Genomic DNA, 23,881 nt, shown 5'->3' on the forward strand with positions numbered 1-23,881 from the left:
TTTTGCTTTATTACTGAGAAAAAGAAGAAGGTAATTCTGTTGCTATTTTTCTTTCCCTACCAGTCTTGCTTAATCCTGAAATTAGATGTTTATCCCTGAGCAGGTTTTCATGTAGTCCTCTATTTTTTTAAAAGTCACGTGCCAGTTTGCAGGACTAGCAGGGTACTTGAATTTTCCTTCAAGAACTGTATGTCCTAGTTCATTAGAAAGAAAGAAAAACAAATACCAAAAAAATTACAAAAATTGATATAGTGTTACACAAAATACTGCAGTAATGCTGACAACTGAATTGTCCTTCCCATATTCAATTCCAGGGTCTAAAGCACAAGATTCTCTCTCCTCTATTGTGGTTGTGGACTCCCTTATCATGCTGTAGTGGTGGTTTTGGTATACAGCCATTTGTTTTGTGTTCAAATATTTAAACTTCAGTGGTGCTTACCTTTTCTGAATACATATTTTCTGCAGCAAACAGTTTGTGCTTTCTTGAATAGATATCAAAAGCTAAAGGAAACTGCTTGTCTGTTCAGTTGAAAGAATTTTGCTGTAATATAAACCATTAAGCATTTGGAATAAAGAAAAAGCTTTCTTTTATAATGCAAGTGAGTAATTTTCCTCTTCTACTTATTTTCATATTTCTGCGTATATGTATTTTAACACTGCTTTTCCAAGATGATGGGATAATGAACTGAAAGAGTAGCAGGTTTAAGAAAACCAATGATCTGCAAACATTCTCTTTGTCCAGCTTTTCTTTCCTGTACAGGGAAGCCAGAGGGGTTGCTGTAAAATACTTCATAATTTTACATTTATCTACAAAACTGGAGGTAAAAAAGATGAATAACAGTTATTTTATCTTACATTCTCTAAACGGTTGCCTTGCCTCTGACGAATCCTTTTGCACAGGCAGATATTTGGCAATTTCGGTAATATTTATAGAGGCTGACATTGAACGACTGTTGCTTCTGCTGCAGATGACAGTACGACCAGCACAAAATCGTGGCCGCATGTTCGTGTGCGATACGTGTCCATGCAAACACGTTTAATCAGCTTGAAGTTTCTTCTCCCTCACCCCCTCCCTCAGCTCTTCTCCTTGCCCATCTCCCCGGCAGAGGAGCTGAAATAATTACCTGCAGTGTCATTTTTCACTTTGCTCCATGCAGATGCGGTGCGGTTGGGCCGCGGGCGGGGAGGGGCCAGCGCTGATGCGGCACGGGCGTGTGACAGCGGCGCGGCCCGACCCGCTCCGCTCCGCTCCGGGCGGCTCCCGCTGCAGCCCGGCCGCGCCGCCGCCGGGACCCGCCGCTGCGGGGCCGCCTGTGCTCGGAGTACCTGCGACACAGCTGGGCTATTCTTTAACTGCGGGAGAAGTGCCTCTCTTCCCTCCACGCAAGCTCCCTGCTGGCTTTCTGCATCCGTAATTTGTCGGAGCCGTTTTTCCCTCCGGCGTTCTCCCGCTACTTCTTTTCCCCCTTTCCCCCCTTTTTTCTTCCTCTATTTTTTTTTTCTTTTTGCCGCTCGTTATTCGCCCCCCTCCCAATCTGTGCTGCCTCAATAGCCCTCATTATGCTGTGCTCAGTGGCCCGGTGTGTTCCCCGCCTCTGCTAGGCAGTGGCAGCATGGATGGTGCTCTTGTGACGACCTCTGCTGATGCTATCAGTCCACTGCGGATAGGCATGCTGAGTAATCCTGCTGTAAATGGGCGAGGACACGGACACACGGAAAATTAACCACAGCTTTCTGCGAGACCACAACTATGTGACTGAAGGTAACATAAATACTGTCATTTTTCTCTTCTTGCATTGCATATTCTATGCTGGGAATGCACTGTCATGTTTGGAGATGTAGGCTGTTCCTTTTTTTTCCTTTTTTAAACAGGGGGGATTTCAGGGCGTTTTTTCTGTGGGATGTAGCAACAGAATCTGTCTGAATTCGCTGAATCCCAAAGACATTCTGTCATGCTACAGCAGTATATGAAAGTACCCGGGCTGGAGAAGGTCTTGCATTGTGCTGAGTTTCTGCTAGTGAGGTGTGCAGCACCTGGCATTGAATGCTCAGTAGCTGCAGTATAGAAGATTGGAAGTACTTGATTACTGAAAAAAAACCAAAAAAGGTTTGAGAACACCAAAGTAAGAGAAATAATCTGTAAAGTTAACTGTTTGCTGGTGTAATGAAGGTTATGCATCTCATTTTGGTAATTATATCCTGAGCATTACAGACATTGCTCAGTTGATTGTTCCCTAGAGAACTGTATACACTTAGAAGGCATTTAGAAAGGATATGTAAGCATCATCTTTTGAAATGCTGCTGCTTTCTTTCTGTTCCCTGTGCAAGGTACATGAGAAAAGAAAAGGCACCTTCATTTTAAATCATTCAGTGACTTGTAGGTTATTACATAAAAAGGAATTTTCTTGCAGGTGAAATACATGAAATGCTGAGGGAATTTACCTTGAGAACGTGAAATGGTTGGGTCAGGTACTGGTCTGTATTTCCTTGTCAGAAAGTTGGTTTAAGAGTAGGCCATTTTAAGATTGATTGAACAGGAGAAATGTGTTTGTAGGTGCTTGACTTTGCAAATATATCTATATGTGCAGTTTTAACAGCACTTTTCAGCAGCAGAAACAGTAACTCAATGTAGGCTTATATAATATGAACATACTTAACATCAGGGTCAACCAATACTCCTTGAGACAGTCTCCAGATTCTGTCATCATTTGATCAGTGCTCAGTCACTTAATACTCCCATGCTGCATCCTGAAACGTGATCAGCTGATGCTCTCTTGATTATTGATGATTTGAATTGTTTTAGATTGGAGAAAACAGTAGGATGATTTTTGTCATACCAGGACCACAAGGCAGATTTTTCAGAAGAAAAATTAAAAATGCTGTGTACTGTAACTGTTACCAGTGACTGGTGTAATTGCTTGCTAATCTTGCCTCTAGGACATTCTTTGCACTCTGGTTCATGTTTTGGTGCATTTTCAAATTTGTTTTGAAGTCTTGGTTAATTTTTTTTTTGTTTTGTTTTGTTTTTGTTTTCAGAGTGATGAATGTTTATGTTTTGAGATGTGGTCACCTGTTTGAAGGAGCTTTGTTGAAATTTGTAAATTCATGCCTTGGATTCTGCAGAATGCACAGTATAATTACTGCAGTGTACTTGATACATGGTGAATTTCAGATGTGCAGCAGTGTTAAAAATTGAATTTTTAAGTCTCTGTGTTTTGTGGTCTGAGGAAAATAATTAATGGTGGATTTTTCAAATCCATATTCTCCTTTTATATGTCATGAGTGTTCTAAAATTAGATGGAAATTTTTAGTAGTTTTTGTGACACTGCTGGGGCAAGTGTTAGATTTTTCTAATGTTCTATCTTCACTTGATACTTGGATCATAAGGACTGGATGTTCTTCTGTCATTGCACATGGAGGGGCTTGTCTGTAATGGGTAAAAATATGATTTGAATATGAATGCTGACCTGTTTTATATTTTTCCTCTGATCAGAAGTCATCATGAAATATGTTGGCATCTATTCTTGAAATCTTCAGTAGCAAAATACTAGTTTTTCATCTTGGACTAGTGTAATTCTTGTTGAGAATGCAGAGTTTGTCAGGTGTTATAGAGTTCTTCACAGCTGTTATATCTGACATTGCCACACCTTTTAAAAGATCTTGCAAATCATGAGGGAATGGATTTTTCTGTGAAATTTTTCCAAGGAGACCTTCAGCTCAAAGAGGAGCATCATGAATGTTAATTTCTCATTGATACACTTTGTTTAAAATGCATAATGAATACATTAGTTAAAGTGGTGCTTTAAATGTGCTTTGTTTGTTCTTCTGTGGAATTTTGTACTTTTTTGTTTAAAGATTTGGCTCCATGAAGGAACTTTAAGACTTCTGAAGTGTGAAGGCCTGCAGTCCTTTCACAGGCCTTGTATTTGGTCTTGTGACATATTAAGTGCAGTATGTAGCAACAATAGTAAGGCAGTAATGTGTTACCTTGTTGTACTTCTTTGGGGTCCAGTTCAAGTTTTTCTTTGGCTTTTGTAATCCACCATTTAAAATGAAGAAATGCTTTATGTGGTGTCCAGTGTATTAGAGAAGTTACCAATTCATTGTTGTTTGTGAATAACCAAAATTTTATCTCATTTTCAGAATTTTGAAGTCTTGGTAAGTGGTGTCCTCTGTCCTTGCTATTCCATGCAGCAGACTAAATTAATTTATAAAAGGAAGTATTTCTAACCCTTGTATGTACTTTCTTCCTCTAAGTATTCACTGAGGAAAGTAAAGCCAGCAGTAATCATGAAGATGTGGGTTAACTATAGCATTGCTTTACTTCTCTACCTGGTTTACTTTTTCAGTGATTTGAAAAAGCCCAAAGAGTCAAATGACATATGAATTCAGGGTATAGGAAAGCTGTGAGCCAAATCTGATTTGCTCTGCTCTTGCTAGTGGACTGAAGGTATTCCTAACAAAACTGCTTGCTTAGGCAAAGTCAAATTTAATCTCTTTGATAGGTCATTAATTTTGAACTTTGGGATTATCTGTAACAAATGTGGCTTTACCTTGACTATGGGAAATTGAATTGGTTTTTAAATCTCAACAATTTTTTGATTTGTTGTTACACTGTAACTGTTATGTGTGTCTGTAATGCCTATTATAGTATATGACAACAGTGACTACCTGGCCCTGTTTCTCCTGTTCCATATGCACAACTACAATGTGGCATTAAAACAAACAGAACGTGAATAATTTTGTCATTTAAAGTCTTTAAAGTTTTGTTACGGTTGCACAAGGGAAAAAAGTGATTTAATTCCAGCTGCAATATACAGCAAATTTTTCAATGATCACTTTCAAAAGTAGCTTTTAAACAGTAGCTTTTAAAAGTAGCTTTTTAATTGAAGTTGTTTGTGTGAGGAAAATAGAAAAGATCAGGTAAGACTTGTAAAGAAAGAGAGAAAAAAATATCTGAGGCTTAGAAAATGTGAGCTGTGAGGAAAGATTGAACTTCTTTGCAAAGGTGATGAAACACTGGGATATATTGCCTAGGGAGCTTGTGTAATTTTTATCACTGAAGTTTTTAAAAGCAGGTGACATAGATGTCTGTAAGAAATGACATGGGGATAGCTGAGCCTCCCGTGGGGCAGAGGAATGGACTAGATGACCTCTGAGATCTGTTCAGGCCTGTGATTCATTGCGGAGCTGTGTTTTATCTTAATTGCCTTTTGCACCACAGCTGTGGGAACCAGTTGTCCAGGAGGTGTTGGGTCAGTAAAATGTGTTATTTCCACAGCAACTGCAGGAGCACTGAGGAGGGAGGAGAGGCACTGGAAGAGAAGATGGGTTGGATGGGAGAAACATGATCCTTCATTACTGTACAGACAGAGTCTGTTGGGGAGAGGGCAAGAAAATTGTGAGCTGGGGGAAGGGGGATAAAAGAGGCTTCTGTGCTTTAGCGGGCAGAGGATGTCCCTCGGTCCTAGAGTTCCCTTGATGTTACCTGTGCTTAAGATTAATGGTAAAACTGACAGGACTGCTCAGTGCCTTGGGCTCGGCCACACAGCAGCTGATTGTGAGCAGTGAATTGCCTGGTGTGGTTGCTGTATTCCTGGTAGGGCAAAAAGTTGCAGGAATCAATGGTGCCACTCTCTTGCTCAACTGCCACCTTAATTCCATTACTCTGTGTTGTTCTGATTTAACAATTAACAGAAGTAATGAACAAAATTCACTATTCTTGCCAAACTGTGTTGAAGGATGTGTTTCACCTCCATGATTCCTAATTTATTTGGAGAAATTCTTCTCTGGCAGGTGAAGCATATTGCAGGTTGCATGCAGACAAGTCTAGCATATGAATTGATCCCTGCCTTTTTATGGAGTATCTCTGTTTTGGGAAGGAATAAAAAGATGTTTATACTTCCAGTTTTTCTGGAGAGACAGAGGTTCCTCCCTGGTCTAGGCCTGCAAGTGCAGCTGGAGCCAGTGGAGTTGCACTGGTGCAGTGGGGCAGAAGGTGACCTGCACTATTTAGACTTTTATATGGCCAAATTGTGCAATTTAGTTCCATATGGCTTCTGTGAAAAAGTTAATCACATTAATGGTGCATTAATGTCCTCAAATATGATATTTGAAGAATTATGAGAGTTAGCAGTGCAGTATAAAACATATCGAATCATAACCATGTGAAATGTTTATTATAGAGGATAAAGGAACCCTTTTTTTTTCTTAATGATTGTAAAGAGAACTCCTCTACAGATAATGAAAACAGATTTTGGGGCTTTTTTTTTTTTTAATTTTGCCTTAACAAAACAAGTTAGTATTTATCTCCTTCAGTAATCAAAATTAGAGGAAATTATCAATTTTCATTTGCCAAAAAGAAATTTATTTATGATCTTTTCTTTCATAAACATCTCAAATATAATTTGAATTAGACGTTAATACCTGAGGTGTTAATTGGATGAATATAGCAAACAAGTAACACTGCTGGCTCAGGCTCACCATTATTCAGTCCAGTTCACTGATTTCTCCTTATTAAGAAAAGTACAAGAGGTAGCTCTTCCTCTCAACCTCCAGCAATTCAGGATTTATGTTGTGAATATTGATGATTTTAATATTTTTGCAGAACTAATTTAGAAACAGTTTCAGCATTACCCTGGAAATTATTGCTCATTCTTAGTGCAGTCACTTGTGTTATTTATGTTTTTCCTTGAGTTGGGGGTGAACAGGGGTAAACCTTGTTAAAGCATGACTTTGCCCCTTGTTAAACAGGATATAGTTGTGTCTTTCTCTGCATGGATTTGGTTCTTTTATTCACAGTGATATTCAGATGAATGTTGTGAGTAGCCTTGAAGATTTGGATTAATAAGGTTTATTCCATCCAAGTGATGTTGCTGGCTTTGTAATCTTTATTCATGCAGCTTAGTTGGGTGCAGCCGTGGAGGCAGAGCTGGAGTGCTGCTGTCACTCTGGCTTGCACTGCAGTCCTATCCCTTTGCTCACTCACCCAAACCTGCAGCTGGATGTGGGGTTCAGCATCCAGGAAAACCAAACATTGGTACTGCTTGAAGTGTGGATCTGCACAGCACAGATATTTAAGGCAATGTCTGTGTGGGTGACATGGGCCAGCAATTCTCTCCAACAAGCCCAGAAAAGGCAGGGTAGATTTAGGCAGAGTGAATTTGTGCTGTCAGCTTGCCATGTTGCAGCACCAGCTACACATTCAAAGTACTCCATTCATGCTACATTTATTAGGTTCATAATATTGTTCTCTCTATTTTGCTTGCCAAATGTACTTGATGAAGAAATCATAAATCAGAATTGGGCTTAGGATGTTGATCCTAGGCTGGGCCTTTGGAGTTTCTCAGTTTGCTGTTCCCAGCATTCCCAAAGAGCAGGAGTGTGCTAGTGTTAACTTGTTCCTGCCTCCTCCTCAGAAGACCTGCCTCTTCAAGGAGCTTTAAGGACTGGTTGTTAGATCATCCTAAGAGGGCACTTCAAGCCACTCTGAGCTGCAGGAGATGTTTCAAAGGCATGTTTAACTTGGTTTGGATCTTCGCTTGATGTCATGTTCTCCACATGGCACTGGTTATTCACCAGTGTCACATGTACCCTTAAAGCTTTACCAAGTGTGATTAGGCTGGGCTGCAATCTTCCTGTTTGCAAAGGAATAAATCTCTGATGCTGGATCAGTGATTTTGGTGGATTTCCCTTAGGGACTGATGCCAACCTTGTCTCTCTTTGCATGTATATGTAATCAGCAGATGATCTTGCACTCACCATCTAAATAATAAATGTATTTGGTTGCTGTATAGTGCTAGAGGTCTTGGAGAAGTGAATAAGATGTATTAACAGAAGAAAAGGACCACATAGAATATTAGCTAAAGCCAAGCTCCTTCTGTGACAGTGACAAGAAGTCACCGAACAAGTATGTTCTTTTCTTTCTGAAAAAGAACGTACTTGCAGCAATCTGGAGCTTTTCCAGGTGCCAGCAGACTAGAAATATTATAAATATAGATGTTTATAGTATATTTAACTATATAGCTGTTATATGTAATAGACTGAGCTACATATAAGCCTTAAAACCAGAAGTTCAGGACATGAATGTGCAATGTGTGTGTAAGATAAAACACGGGCATAGAAATATGATCCATGCAAGCTCACTGTGTCTGCCAGATTTTTTCTAATTGAAACTGACATTTTAAAAGTGTTGAATGATGTAAAAGTAAACAACATTGTGCAGGTAGAGTCATTGTCATTGTTCACACGGGAGAAGTTTATTTAGTGTATGTATCATTATGAAAACTGTACTTAGCAGTATATTTTCTATATGTTTTCTGTGTAAACCTCAGGCATTTCAGCAATACATCATATATTTAAACAGTGAATTTAGAGAATGGTAGATGTTGCTATTGTATCAGTTTAAAATGTGAAACACTATACAGTAACACTGAATATTTTATAATAGAGAAGAACTATCTTTTATTATAGCCATAAAAAGGTAATCCATCCATACTGTTTATGTTGTATTACTACATCATTACTAGTTGTATCCTTGAGAATTTCCATCCACAGTTTATTTAATCACCCTTGTAAGGCTTTGTCTCAAGGACTATCTGCTAAGAGAATAGAAAGTATTTGCTGGCTAATCTCAGTGTAATTTCAGGCAAATTTCCCTGTAGCCAGGGAAAGGTAATAATCTCAGGAAATTAGATAAAGTTATTATGGGGACTTTTGGGATTTTTTTAAACAAGATTGGGTTTGAAATGAACTTCTAGCCATGTTGAGGCACTTTCCTGATGCACTTTTCTGTGCATGTTGTGTGCACTTGTAACACAAGATTATGCTGCACTCACTCTAGCTGTGTTGAGGCACTTTCCTGATCAACTATTTCCATAGTTCTCAGGTTAATGCTGAGTTTGCCCTTAGTCATGAGTGTGGTCTATTTTACTTGTTCCTGGTGAAAGTTTCCCAATTCTTTACCAAGAACAAAAGCCCCACTGAGCAAAGGAGCCCTATATATGGTAAGAGAGTTTGTATTCTCAGGAGTGTTACCTTGCTGAAAAGCTCTTGTTCCTGTTTTTATTATTGCTTCAATGCAAATAAAAGCAGACTGTTTTTTGCCAGTGAAAGACAAATAATAGAAATGTACATTAAGAGATTTGATTCCTAATAAAATCTCAGCACGACATGCCATGCAGTTCAGTGACTTCTGTGAATTATTAATATGACAGAGTTTGGGATCTGTATTATTAAATATAGCAGTCTTTGTTTCTTTCATATTCACTGATCCATCTGTTAAAAAAAGAGAAGGATGCAAACATCTGTATTACAAGGACATTTATGTGTTTTTACTTAGAGTACAGAAGAAAGTTAAAGACTAAGAGTTGGTTTATTATTCTTTAGTTCAACGCAAGTCTGATTAGAACTTAGTTACTGTTGCCATACTTCTTCCTGTCTGCAGTGTTTTGTTGTTTCTGTGACTCAGGTGTTGCAAATAATCAGTGACTGTACAAAATAACATTATTTGCCTAAATTTTGAGGCTAATGCTGCCTTTGGTAGTGCTGTTTGCATTAAAGATAACCATAACCTGCTCTACCAGTTTCTGGGCCAGTTTCTAGTAGAAATAAAGATCATCCGAGTTTAAATGAAAATAAATTATTGTTTATTTCATTATCTCAGATTTTAATGACTCCATATTATTTCTCCTTATTATAAGATATTAAATGAACATTTCAAATAGAAACAAAAAATAGTTTTTGAGCAATGAGCTGGTCACCAATTACCAAAAATTTATTTCTAGAATTTTATCCAGTCATGTTGTACTGTTTGAGAGGTTTCAATTTATGATAGAACCTGGCACAGTCTTTAATAAGTGTATAACTGTAAATCAGAATCTGTCTGTTATTATTTCATAAATAATTTCTGACGGAATGTCTTTATTTCTACATTGTGCTGTGGTAAAAAGAAAATTTCAACTAATAAATTCGATAATAATAACAATAAATTAGAAACATTCAAGAAATTTTTAGGCACAGTGGACTGGTGAGTGTAGGCCTGAATTGACTGCCAGGGTAGCACATGAGAGTCTTCATCATGCTACATGTTAATTTGACACCCTGCTTGATTTGATATCTTTTATTGCTGCATGCAGATCTGTGATATGGGAATAACCAGTACAAGATGAAGTCAGATGTGTATTCTGTAGTCTTCTTTTGAATGGAAGATTTAGGTCAAGTATATTCTCTTTAATCAACAGTGAAGATCAAAGTGGAATTCACATATGCAGTCTCTTTGAAATAGGTAGATGTGAACTATTACATCTTACAGAATTTCCTGGAATGCCTTACTAAGAGTGAAGTAAAGTCTTATGGATGATGGTTATTCTCAGTTCTCAGGTACAATATGAATATAATTTTGTGCATGTTGTGTGCACTTGTAACACAGGAGTATGCTGCACTCACAGAAGGTTTGTGGATGACTGCTACTGCATGTTTCTGGTGTGCCTGTGTTCCTCCCAGCTGCTATGCTTGAAATGTGGATCTAGAAGTCCTGCAATGGCTGTGGAGAAGTTTCAGCAGTGGGAGGCAGTAGGATCTGAGCTGGTATGTAGGGCACTGTCCTTCAATTCCCATGTGATTCACAGACCCTTTGGTCTCTGTGTGACAGTGCTGGTCAGGGGAGTGACACTTGTCTCTGACTGGGGCAAAACCTTCCTTCCACCATGGCGTGGGAAGCAAAGTCCTTGAGTTTCTGATTTTTGTCTGTGGTGGTGATGAGCTGCAAGAACTGTTTCCTTGAATGTTGTTCCTTGATTTTATTTTCCATTATTAAGTGTGGCCTTACTTGGTAGAGTAGACATTTCTGTGCTTCCACATGCATTTCAGAAAAATGAGGGAAATAGAGTACAGGCCTTCTGTGTTACTATGTAAACGTTACAAGAGATGCTAGTTTTAAAACTAATGAGTTGCATTTTTTAGTAGTTATGGTGTTGAAAATCAGCCAATTATATTAAAATTTCAATATTTACTAGCTGCAAGAATTCATGCTACATCCCAGTAAAGAGTTTTGGCTGCCCTAACTTAGAACTGTGGTGCAGAAATTACTGCTGAATGTGATTTGTACAAACAACCAGCTCTTTGTTGAGTTGATTTTCCCCAGCTTTTTTATTTAAAATTGTTTTATTGAAAAGATCTTTTACTTTTTCATACCTCCAAATTAATTTCAAGGCGTTTAAAGTTGAGGATTTGGTTTGAAATTGACATGGATGCCATTTTTGTCAGCAAATTGCCCATTCTCCAGAGGAATCTGTAGCCTGGGACTTCCCCATCTTTCCTTCCCTGCTGCTGTTGGAGCCACTCCCATGGCATGGGAAGTATCGGAGCAGAGGGGAAGAGGCTCTGGTTAGCCCACCAATCTAGGCTTCTTCAGAAGATGTCAGCAAACTTGGCCTGGTTGATATTTGTCCCTTGCTGGCATGGAGGGAACCACCACAGCTGCCTGCTCCGGAGAGCTCAGGGGTCTTGTGCTGGTGCAAATTTGCCATCTGCCACCAGAGCCCCATGGCTGCTCCCTGTGCCCTGCTCAGTGAGCACCAGTTTGGTCAGTGTGGTGAAGACCTCCAGAGGAGTGAAGCTTACTGCTGTGCTCCTTCAAAACCACCTTGTTATAAGGCTTTTGCAATATTTGTGCACAGCAGAAGGAAGGGAGGAAATGAAAATTATAAGTATATTGGAAAAATGTCTGACAGCTATCCTGGATGTACCTGGGAAATGGTGGTAATAGTAGTAATGTTAAATGTGAAAGAAGAAAGCTTTGATGCTTCTGCACTATAAATAATTACTAACAAAGGTGATTGCCAGTGTGGAGAGTTGTTTGCAGAGGGATTCATTTCTGATTGTTAAGTGTAAGTATGTTTAGACAGAAAATTATTTTTGTTCCTGAAAGCCAGGGAGTTGTTGTAAATGGGAAGAATTAGCAGTCTGGATTCCACAGAGCAAACACCAGCCTGGTTATTACAGTTGAGACTTGATGAATGTAGTTATATTCAGGTTAGCACAGGAAGCTATTCCTGTATTTTACATTTTAATGACTGAACTCAATCAGTTTCTTTTTAGCAGTTGAATTTACACACTTTTCTTGAAAAACTACTCAGTTTGGCAGTCTTCTTTTCTGAAATGTTGCAAATATTTCAAAGCCTTTAATGTCCCTCTTGCTAAGTCACCTTTGATCCTTAAAATCTTCATTGAGAAATTTGTGCATATGGGCACAGACATAATCTAACACAGTAATAGAATCCAGATAATTGAAGGTGAGGAAAGGAATAAAAGAGCTTGCCAGAGTCTCCTATGCTTTGCCTTTAGTGGTTTTGCACTGCAGTCCAGAAATTGACTCCATAATCTGAGATTTTATTGTGTAAGTAAAACCCTGCAGGATTTTGCAAGGCAAGATATATTAAGGAAATAGTGCCAATATCTGCAAGTTTAAAATAAATACAAGTAGCTAGATGAGTCTTGACTACATGTGACAGCAAGAGATACCTAAACATTTTAACTAGGGTATGCCATTATAAGTGGAACTTGACACTGGGAGAGCTTCACAGTTTAAGCAAACTTGAGGACAATTTTTTTATATAAAAACAGTAACTTCATTAGTTTACATGTCCTGGACAGGAACTTGTTAAAGTCTTGTTTTTTAGCTTGTAAGTGGTGGTTCTTGTGAGTTTATCTAGAGTCATTGGTTTTTTCTCTGTTCCTTGTTTTGTGCCCTGCTGAGAAACCTTCTCATGGAGCACAGAAAGATTTTCCTTTTTTCAAAAACTGCTTTTATGGATGGAAGCATGAACAGAGTTTATTGAAAGAGTTCAACAGTAGCACATGGGGCTAAAGTAGAGATGGGGTGAAACACCTGTTCATTTTCTTAAACGCAGTAGTCCAACAGTTCCTTTTAACATTTCTTCAAATAAAACCCCCAGAGCTCATCCCTTCAGCTGTGGGACTACGCAGATAATTTCAATGGATTTCCATCTCTGTTTTCAAAACTAACTGCTTTAGAAACTGCCCACTGTTTATATTGTATTTCTGTAAAATAACTGATTACTCATGCCTATATTAGATATTTAAGACAATAAATGTGATATAAGGCATGAGCTTTATGTTTAAATTATAGTTTATGTGTATTTAAGATCTTTTAACTCACAGAATGCTGTCAGACTGGCTATCAGGTAGTCTTTTTTCCCCAGTTTGATTCTCAGATCCAGTAACATACCACGCTTGAAGAACTGAAAGAAGGCTACGTCGATCAGTTCCTATAGGTCAGAATTTGGGCTGAATCTAAAATACATCTGTTCCCCTAGACATGTGGTCAGCTGACATGTGGTCAAGACTGGAAATTATGTAAGAGAGCATGAATATTTTTGGACTAAGTACCTCACAGGAATAATTAACATTTTCCCTGGGTTCACACAGCCTTCTACCCAGGCAACAGATGGGTAACCTTAGCTCTTAAACCTAATGGTCTGTCTTGAAGTTCCTTTTCATCTGCTTCTGGTATGTGTCTTCATACTGCTAAAGTTCCTTTGATTTCCTTTTGGCCACTTGCCAGAACATCTTTTAATTCCTTTTGTGAAATTTCCATGCCAGCTTTAATTCCTGCCAGAAGGCAACTGTTGCATCTCTCTTCAAACAGGACCCTAAAGCTTTAAATTCTCAGAATTTCTCTCTCTGGAAGTAATACTCCCTGCTCAGACTTCAGAGACATCAAGAATATGTAGATCCAAGCCCTGCTGGGGAGAGAAATAAGGACACAGAATTCCTTCCCTGACTACAATTATTCCTTTCCATTTGCTGCTTGACTTGACTGTAGTGATACTTGGCTTTTATCTGCAGTGCTTGCTACTGTTTGAGTTCCAGGAATCTTTATTTAAGAAAAAGGGGAGTCCAGCCAAAACCACAACTTGTTTGGTACTCTTTGCCAAGTTCTTTCTGCTCTCTGTGTGTATATCCATTGAATCTTGTGAGGGAAAGACCTGGAAGTGTCACTTAGTACTGTTCTTTTACTGTCATTAAAGGACACAGATGTGACTCAAAATCATCTTGGACCTTATTAATTGATCTGTAGATGACCCTCAGGTGCAGGGGGAAGGTCTTTTTTAAATTTGAAGAGTCCCTTCTTCTGCACCATTTTACTGAAAATGAGTTTTTGGGGGGGAAGTCTGGCAGTCTTCTTGGTTAAGATCCCGGTTAAATATATTAATATCAACAGACCTGGTTGAAGGACAGGGTCAGGATTTTATCATGTTATGATAAGGGAAAAACTAATGGCATTTTCTCTTTGTTATTACTCACACCTAAAGGTGAGGGTGGCTGAGGTTCTTGTTAATAGATCTCTTGCAGCAGATTAGAATGAAATGACGCTTTTTAATATATATTATATTTATGTAGGGATTATTTTAGAATAATGGGTTTGCCATGGAAATGAGATATGTAGCTATTTTGGTTATTATCTATCTGTAGTAAGATAACAGTACAAAAGTATGAATTTACCACTTCAGAAAATACATAAGGGAAAGAAAGAATGAGAAGAAAAGATAAGAGTAGATAGTGGAGAGGAAAGATATCACCACCCATTTAGCAAGGAGACTTGATTGTTGTTATTTGGTGTCTGTTGGTTGAAGTGATGATCTCCATCTTGATGAGCTGGGAGTGGGGGAAACCCCCAAAACTCAAAGTTCAGTGGGTTAATAAATGTTCAGGTTTATGTCAGACATCCCTCCCTTACTGGGAGGGTTTGTTCTACACTCTCTGATGTAACACTATGGATCACATGCAGTCCTCTGGTGGAAGGCTCCAAAGATTAGGCAGGGGCCACTCTGGGGGTCTTTGATGGTTTATGACACCTTCAAAGGCATGGCAGCTGCCTCTCATGACAGAGTGGTTGAGCCAGTTGTGCCCCATCAGAAGGAACGAAAACCTTCAGGCCTGTGTGTGAATGCCCTGGTCCTTCCCCAGTGAGAAATTGTGCAACTGAGCCTGTTATCTAAGGGTGACAAAAAGCATTATCTGACCTCTGCTTCTTACCTGCCTTCTCCCTCACATGGCTCAAACCCCAGCTTGTGCCTCTGCTGGTGGGTGCTACCCCCTCTGCCCCTGGGCTGTGACCTTGCGAACCCAACCTCAGCAAAGCACCCACTGCTATTGCAAATGGTTGATTGAGTCACTAACCATTAACATTTCAGTCCCCCATGCCATCCTGCTGTAGAAATGGTAGTGACTAAATTGCAGAAATTTTTATTTTAATTTTATTTTTTTTACTCTAGTAAGTTTAAAAAAACTAAAATGCACTACCTAGGTTTGTTAGGACACTAAAGTTACTGTACATGTTTCTATTAAACAGCAGCAACATCATCTTTAATATCCTGGCAGGTTTTTAACAGTCTTTGTGTAATTGTGACTTAGCATCTAACAAAGTCTATTGAGAACCTGGCACTGGCTGGAGCAGGACTGGATCCAGGTGCATGGCTTTGTGTGGCTGTACTCTATGTATATATTGTAAGTCCAGACAAATGTATGTATGTAGATACAAACCACTTTTTTTTTTTTTTTTTTTTTTTTTTTTTTTTTTTTTTTTTTTTTTTTTTTTTGTGTTTTGAGTAATGATTTTAATCTTATAGCCACACAGAATGGCTTGGGTTGGAAGAGACCTTAAAGACACCTTCCACTAGACCAGGTTGTTCAAAGCCCCATCCAACCTGGCCTTCAACACTTGTTCCAGTGTCTTACCTCCACATCTATTGTGCCTCTATAACATCTATTCATCTGTCTTAGTCTCTGTGTCTGTTTGTGCTACTTTGTGCAGTAACCTTAGTTACTTTTGTCTTCACTATACATTGTATACATTATATAGTGTGGGGATGTAGTTTATAACCTCTGGTACTGGAAGAGGTTTTTTTAAGCCTTTATCCCCGTGCTCACGACAAACCTTTCTGGAAATGGAGTGGGCTGAATCTTCAGAGATTCAACACCATTGCTGGCTTTGTTTTTAGGACAGCAGTAGGTAAAGATGAAAATGTGGCTGGACTCCATCTATCATATTCAGAATTATTAGAATCTACAAAGCTTATATTTTCCTACTGCTATCAGGAAATGTAAGTACATTCTGCAGTTTAGCACAAAAATTTCTGGGAGCTAAAATTATGTGGATTTGTTACTTTTCTTAGGATTTACTGCAATTCTGTTCCTCATTAAAGCATATGCTGTCCTTTAACCAAAGGAACAGATTTTCTGTAGCTATTGTAGCTATTTAGTTATAATTTTGTTCATTTGCATAATGAGTTAGGAAATCTACTTGGAAATTCTCATGCATAATATGATTTATTAAATTTAAGGTTAAAATCGGGGTTAAAATTATCCAGTTGAAAACTGTGACCTTAATACTGTCTTTGCAAGTTTCCTTAGGAGCTTAATGCATTCAGATTTATACTAACTTGAGTACAGCCCATTTATTTTTCTTTGACCCATTTGTCTGCTATATGATTTACTCATGCTGCATATTGTTTTCTTTTAAATACTGTTAAGTCTTTGCTTGAAGCAAAACTGCTCTCCAGATTTTCTCTTGGAGGTAATTTGCTCCAGGCTACTTTTTAACTTTCTGAAATGTAAAGTAGTTGCAGTTCAGGTTTTAATTGTATGTCTTTCTCTCCTTTTCAAGAATATGCTGCCTGGACACATCACTTTGTTATTTAAAGGGCTGATAAATGTGTCTAAGTTGTATTAATTTATGTGGCAATAGAATTCAAATTAATGCTAACCAGAGCATCTTTAAATGCATGAGTAGTATGAAAGGTATAATTAAATCTCTCTGAAAAAAATTACAGGATATTTCATGAATGTCAGTAACATAGTTTTAGCCCTTAAATAATTTTTCATTGCTAATTTTTCTTTTACTACTATAACCTTAAAAATGTGTGTCTTAAGAAAACAGTAATTTTTTCCCTTCATTTGCCCATTTGGGTTTGTGCTTATTTGTTAGCTTCATATTATCTCCTAAATTATGCTTTTACAGATTCCAGAAAGTTCACAGTGTCATAATGAGAGAGAGGTGTTTTTGAGCTATGTGCAGAACATTTAGGGAAACACTTAAGCTGATGAGGAGACTTTCTGTAGCTGGTGATTCCTGTTAAGAGCATCCCAGAGCTCCTTGGTTGAGGACAAACCTGAAAGATTAACCCACTATAAAGGAACAGACTATGGCTGAAGAATTTGCACAGTTGAATTTTTTGGAAGAAAAACTGTGTGCCGTGTGCAGAATTATTCTCTTCAATTAATCAGTCTTAAAAAAATGGTTAGCTTCATCATAACCTGGTTCAGTCACTTGTGGAAGAGAGTTGAACTCTTGCTCTCTGCTCAATGTGTAGCCCCATTAGGGGTGAGTGGAGCATGATTTCCCTTTCTTCTGGCCACTTCCTTCCCAGTGGGTCAGCTGGGCCAGCATGTGGTTTGTTGATGTCAAGCCACTGTTGGCTGTATTTGGCCTAGCATCCAGGATGACCACAGCTTCTTTCCAGACCGTTGCTTTTCTGCCAGATGTCTGGAGCTCTTCTGTTCCAAGTGCAGAATTTTTCACTTCTTGCTGAACCTCCTGAAGTTGCTCAGAGTCTATATAGATTTTTTTTTGGCCATTTCTTGCCTTCCCTTAGTTTATAACTTGGAAGTGAAGCACTGAGTTTGTAGTGTTAGTTATCACTGTGGATGTTTTAGATGTTTTGCAGTCTACAGTGCACAGTGAATATACCCTAAACTTGGCTGGCACCAGAGTGAATTTTCTGTATGTTTTTTCATGAATCAGTGTATGTTTTTGGCTACCACCAGCTGCCAAGATTGTTTGAAGTATACCAAGTAGCCTTAGGCATTTCTGCTTTAAGAAATACTTGTTGATTCTTTTCTTAGTGAGAAAGATGGCATTTTAATCTGATAACTCAAATAGCAATGGTGGAAATTACATTTAGTGTGCAGTGGACTTGAAAGAAATCAATATTCTTTTTAGCTTGCATTAAAAAAAAAATCATAGGTTCTTAGCAAAACCGTACCATGCAGTATATTGAAACTGCCATTTTCCTTTCTCTGTGGAGACTGTCGATTAAAGTTCAAGTACCAGCAGTATAATTTCTGGATGTTGGGATTTAAGTATGGGCTCTGTAACAGTGATGACTGACATGATTCAGCTGTAGGTTTTACTTTATTTCACCAGCTGTAGGTTGGTTGAAGAGACCCAGGTGGGACTACAGTCCTCTCACACCTGCAGGGAATGGGAAAGGTTATGTGCAAGCACCACCTGAATATTCTCACTTGGGAATCCACTGCTGCAGCCATAGATGCATGGATTCATTCATGTAAAGGCCCACAAAATGTACTGCTCACCATTTCTTTTTCCAAGTAATGGAGATTGAAAAATGAAGAAAACCCACCTTTCAAAGGGAAGATGAACTGTAGAAAAACCAATGATTTCTATAGGACTCAAGGAAAATTTCTGATGGAGGTGATAAGTCAGTCTGGGAGTTGTATTGGTTCTTATATGCATGATAGATTCTGCATAAGATTTAAACACAGAGGGAGAAGAGGTGTTCTAGCTTGGATTTGGTGGAAGGATGCATATTCATCCTAAAAAGAGCTTTCTGTCATGGAAGAGCTTTCTGTTTGAATTGGACTAATCTCTGAATGTATTTTTCTTGAGACAAAGTTGTTCTCTTTTTTTTTTTTTATTACATTAATTAATCTCCCCGACAGTGAAAGTGATCCTACCTATTAGAAATATCCCATATGGTTAAAGTGCCTCTTGAAGTGCTTGGTGTACATAGGTCAATGTAGATTGTAGGAGGCTGCAGAACAGTAATTTGTGGGGAGAAAAATAGGATGATGTAAACAAAGGAAAGGCTCTTTGAAGCATTTAAGCATAAGGTGTTTGTATTTGAACACTTAAGACTTGTTTTTGAAATAAATGTATGGTGCCCTCAAACCGTGGCATGGATATCTGTGTAGATTACTAAAGAAACCAAAATCCACACTGTGACCAATCGAGCTCTTGCTTTCAGTTTTAGAGGTTCCCCTCCCCACACTTTTAGCATTTACCAGTTTGCATTTCAGGGAGAGTAGATGAATTAGAAGTTCTAGTCCTTTCAATGATTATTAGAAGATATTGCCAAATATTTCAAAGTGTTTGAAATCTGTTCTCTGGAGATCTGATCAGTGCTATAAATGCATTGTAAATGTAATATCTAGATTATCCATGTGTCATGACCTTCTGGGGACTCTGAGAGGGCTTTAGGCAACACATAAAACCTAAGGTTGTCAGCTTCTTCTCATTTTGCTTCTTTCTGATACTTATTGTTTTTGTCACATGAAGAAGAGGAGCAGATTTATTAAAATTCCTGTTAATGCTGAGAATAATCACTCTCTTAGAAGGTGAACAGGACATTAATATGTAGTGCCCAGAACAGAATTAATTGATCATCTTTATTTGAGCCAACCTGCTGTATCTTATTTTATATTTAAATAAACTGGATTTATTAAATATGATATTATATATGTGACCAGTTGTCATTATTTCTCTTGGAGATTTATTTCACTCATTTTGGAAAAATTTATAGTCATATCATAGCTCACAGACAGCTATAATTATACTGCAATTAGCAGATATTGAGAGATACAAACTGTTTCATTGCTTTGAATGGGTTAGTGTGTTGGAAACTGGGAACTTTAGAGAAAAAAAGTATGCAGTTGCAAATTAAAAAAAAGAAGAAAACAGGCTGTCTGGATTTTAAGTGATTGATGCATGAGTCTGTTTTGCCCAAATGAGAAGTGAACAATTCTATTTACCCCTACATTTACTCTTCACTTGAAGTAATAGATGTAGTACATGTGTGGGGGGGGGTTTTGGGATTAGGTGTTTTTTTTCCTTAGTAGAGTTCTGCTATATTATAATCATGTTTTTCTTGTTTTGCTTTCCATGCTTTTCAGCAGTTCTGAATTATGTATAAACCTCACACATATAGGCTTTGTCTTGTCTTTCAATTCACTTGCAAGATTAACGTTGCTGTTGACCAAAGTTAAGCAAATGCAGTGAAGGCTGATATTTTTCCAATTAATTATTGGAAATTGTTCCTGCCTGTGAACATCAGTATTCAGTGCACACTCATACCAGAAAAAAAGTGGTTGGTCATTAGCTTCCAGTCCTTGGTGTCTAAACTTGACATTTCCTCAAAGAAAAAAAAACAAACATCACAGCACTTCTAAAAGATACAGGGATCGCTTTTGGAACAAACACACTTGTTTTAGTAGGGCTTTAAAGAGTTGGTTTGGAAATTGAAAAAACATTGCATTCATCACCACACTCAAAAGAATTATTTATTCATGTGTTTCAGAGTTATTTTTGTTTGTCTCTCTCTTTCTAATGGACTGCGCTTTGGGATATACAAATCATTTGAATGTGTCATACTAAAAACTGGTGGCTGAAAACTGTTGTCCCAGCTGGAAACCATGAGAGCCGTGGGAAGTTTCCTTTTCTCCTTTAAAAAAGAAAAAGGTCTTTGTTAGGATTGATTCTTGTGGTAAGCCTGTGTAGATTAATGTGGAAGTAAAATAAAGTGTCTCTATGGAATGGGTTGGACAGGAGAAGCAAAATAACTGTTCCTCTATTAGGTAATTCATATAGTAATGGTTTCTGGAAAGGAAATACATAAAGAGCAGAAAACTGCCATTTTGAAAAGGAAGTAGAAGGGAGAGCTACTCAATGGTTATTTGTTCATGTCAGAGTTAAGAGATTAGGTTAAATATGATTTCCTTAATTATTTTAATTAGGTTGTCTCATTATGTTGGTTCTCAATGACCATATCTCAGCTTGCTACGTAGGAAACTGGCAAGAGCATCTTCAGCTCATGAACCAAAGAATCCAGCTTGCTGCAAACGGAGCTCCAAGCAAGATGTGAGTGTAATCCAAATACTTCTGTAGGAACTGGGAGTTCTTCACCACACTCCAAAATGTACTTGCTCAAATCAGACATTTTCAAATTAATTTCTTTTTCCGTCTCTTGTAATGTGGAAGGTGCTGTCTGACAGCCCTGGAAATTAAGTCCTCTATTTCTCCACAGGACAGGTATAGCAAGGGCAGCAGCAATGCAAGCTTCCCCACACTGTCCTGCCAATGTTCCTCAGCCCAGTTCTGAAGAAGTCACTTCTGGAGGTGAGTGGGTGGAAGAGCCTCTCTGCAGAGGCTGCTGCAGGGCAGCGGTTCCTGCAGGATGGGCTGTTGGATGGAGGCTGGCCCCTTGTCTCGAGTGAGCCACCAGTCTTTAACAGATAATCACTTTATGTATCACAAAGCAGCATGGGCTGGATTCGTTGAGGTTGCATTCTTCTGCTTGACTGTTACCACATTTTGATATTTCTTTGTGGCTGGATGGCACCTGTACATTTTTTTTCTTTTTGCACTGTTTTGTTGTTCAAGGCTTTGTCAATGCTTTATGTACACGTCTCGGAAGTGGCATGTGAATAACTGAATGCAGCCTGGTTGTAAATGTGGCGCACAAAAGCAGTTACTGGTGGCAGCCATGTGTGCAAGAGGAGCTGTAGGGCACTAGACCAAGAGGCATGCTTTGAAATGCACCAGATAAGAAAGTGTATGTTGGTTTCCAGTATCTAAATGAATGATTAGGTTTCTGTTGCAAAGCCATATCTTAACCATTTCTCTTTACATAATTACTATGTAATTTAGATATTAACATCAATTAAGCTGGTAAACTAATGTTCTTTTTTAGATTATTTTACAATTAATGAATTCTGTCTATTTAAAGCTAGACATGCAGCATTCGACACTATATGAAAATAAAGAGTGTGTATTGCAGTTACAATAGGTAGTCATCCAAACCAGAAATATGTGATAAATTATGTGAGAGGAATTAATGACTGATGCAGGTTTCCAGAACAACAATAAGGAGTGCTTACCCCTTCAGCAAATTAATTCCGCTATACATTCCTGGAGTTACTTAAGCACTAAATTCTTCAAATACAGTGAGAAGTGTTCTGTTTTCAGCCAAATTTACATCTCCTCAACATTTAAATAAATCTGAGAAAATGGGAAACAAAGGCTTAGCAAGGCTGTTAGGTCATGGTGAATTACTTTTCTAGTTTTAAATGCTGTGTGAAGGATTTGCAATGTCTTGATTGTAATTTGTAGTTGAGACCCTTAAGTCTGTTCAACTCTGTTTCTATGGCTGCTTGTAAACAGGAGTGATAGCAAGAGATCATAGTACAATTCAATAATTGTATAAATTTAGCACTGTTCCTGTTTCCATGAGGCCGCAGAGTAAGAAGAGTTAATTTTCCTACTCAAAGTAGACTTGCTGAAGAGATTTCTTAATTTTTTAACTTTAAAGGATATGAATCAGAATAGTATTAATTCCATATACAGCTAAAACAATTCCTGACTTGTAAATTTTTAATAAAAATTTGTCAGGTAGCAGGGGCTATGGACTTCTGTTCATAATTAAAATTAATGACAAAGTCCTGTTGAGAAGCCATTTGAGACCGATCCATAACGTGGAAAACAGTTTGAGGATCCTTGTCATGAGAATACATGGCATTAGGACATTTGCTAATAATAAACAAGTAAGTCACCTTATTTAATGTTTGTATGGTGCCAATAAATCATGTGGATTTGATTTTTTTCAGCTCTTTTGAACACAGTGCAGAGTGCTAATCTCTCACTGATGTTGACAAAGCTGTAGAGAGTTCCAGAGTTGGACCTCTATGCCATGTAAACCTTTGAAGATAATTATATACCTTGTAACAATTAAACCTTTTTTATAATAGACATTATTTAAAATTGAGGTACAAAAATACGTTTTTAGGACAAACACAAGAATGGTCATAGAGACTGTTTTCTTCACACAGTATTTATTCAGACCACATATTCATCTGTCTCTGCATCTGCTTTCTGTGAATACTAATTAATACAGAGTCTGATTTTTTTTTTCTGCATATTTACATTGAATAGTGGTGATCAAAAGGAGCACATGTGTAACCATCATATGGGCCAGAGCACCCAGAGCTCCCTCATCCTGCAGTCCTGACTTACACAAATCTTTTGTTTCTATGGGACTGCTTACATGGGAAGAGGCTTTGTATTATGTTCATAGTTACAGATCCCTATCTGAAAAGCTTCAACAATAACTTTATCAACTTGTCTTTACCTCCAGTTATACCCTAGTGATTGTACAGCCTCTCAGAGCTTCTGCCCAGGGACTGGGTATGGAGGAAGGTTAAACCAGTCTTTCAAGAATGTATATCAATATTTTCCTGAAGATAGAGTAAATTGGTTTGAGGCTTCAGGCTCAATTTACAAACTCTTTTTTTTTTCACCAACCACTAGATAACAGAGTTTAAGGTACATAGTCAGAATTTTGGATCAAGTGTCAGAAACAGAGGCTGCAAAACAAGGAATAAGAAATGCTTTAGGTTCATATTGAATAATGTGTGGTCTTTGCACAGGTGGGAAACCTCCATGCTAAAATGTTGTCCTTTTTTGACTTTCTGTCTGATCTGTGTTTATAATAGATTCAGGAAGGACTTTGCTTATTCTCAGTCTTCTGGAGATACTTCTTGAAAAGCATTTCCCTAGCAGGTTTGGAGTTAGGGTGAAGTACGTTGGTCTGTCTGTGATGATCTGGAAGGAGCTGTGTAATCTTAGATTGTTTAAAAGGAAGTGTTTATTTGAGGCACCTAGAAATTACTGAGATACAGCAGGAGGGAATGCCTTCTAATCAAAGCTTTGTGCCACCGGCATGTGTAAGTAAAAGGAAGAATAAAATCCCAAAGCTATCAGAAATGAAATCTCATTGCTCAACTA

The 23,881-nt window shown here is 38.1% G+C and overlaps 1 protein-coding gene across 1 annotated transcript in view; it reads left to right on the forward strand.

Moving 5' to 3' along the window:
* Nucleotides 1–1,667: 1,667 nt before the first annotated feature.
* Nucleotides 1,668–23,881, forward strand: part of PPP2R2C (protein phosphatase 2 regulatory subunit Bgamma) — a 132,548-nt gene continuing 110,334 nt past the window's right edge. Inside the window, exon 1 of the mRNA XM_041481235.1 lies at nt 1,668–1,762. Within this exon, the coding sequence (XP_041337169.1) occupies nt 1,693–1,762 (70 nt within the window). The 5' untranslated portion in view covers nt 1,668–1,692. The remainder of the gene's footprint in view (nt 1,763–23,881) is intronic.

This window comes from Pyrgilauda ruficollis, unplaced genomic scaffold, assembly GCF_017590135.1.
Source record: "Pyrgilauda ruficollis isolate IOZ18807 unplaced genomic scaffold, ASM1759013v1 scaffold1, whole genome shotgun sequence".
NCBI lineage: Eukaryota > Metazoa > Chordata > Aves > Passeriformes > Passeridae > Pyrgilauda > Pyrgilauda ruficollis.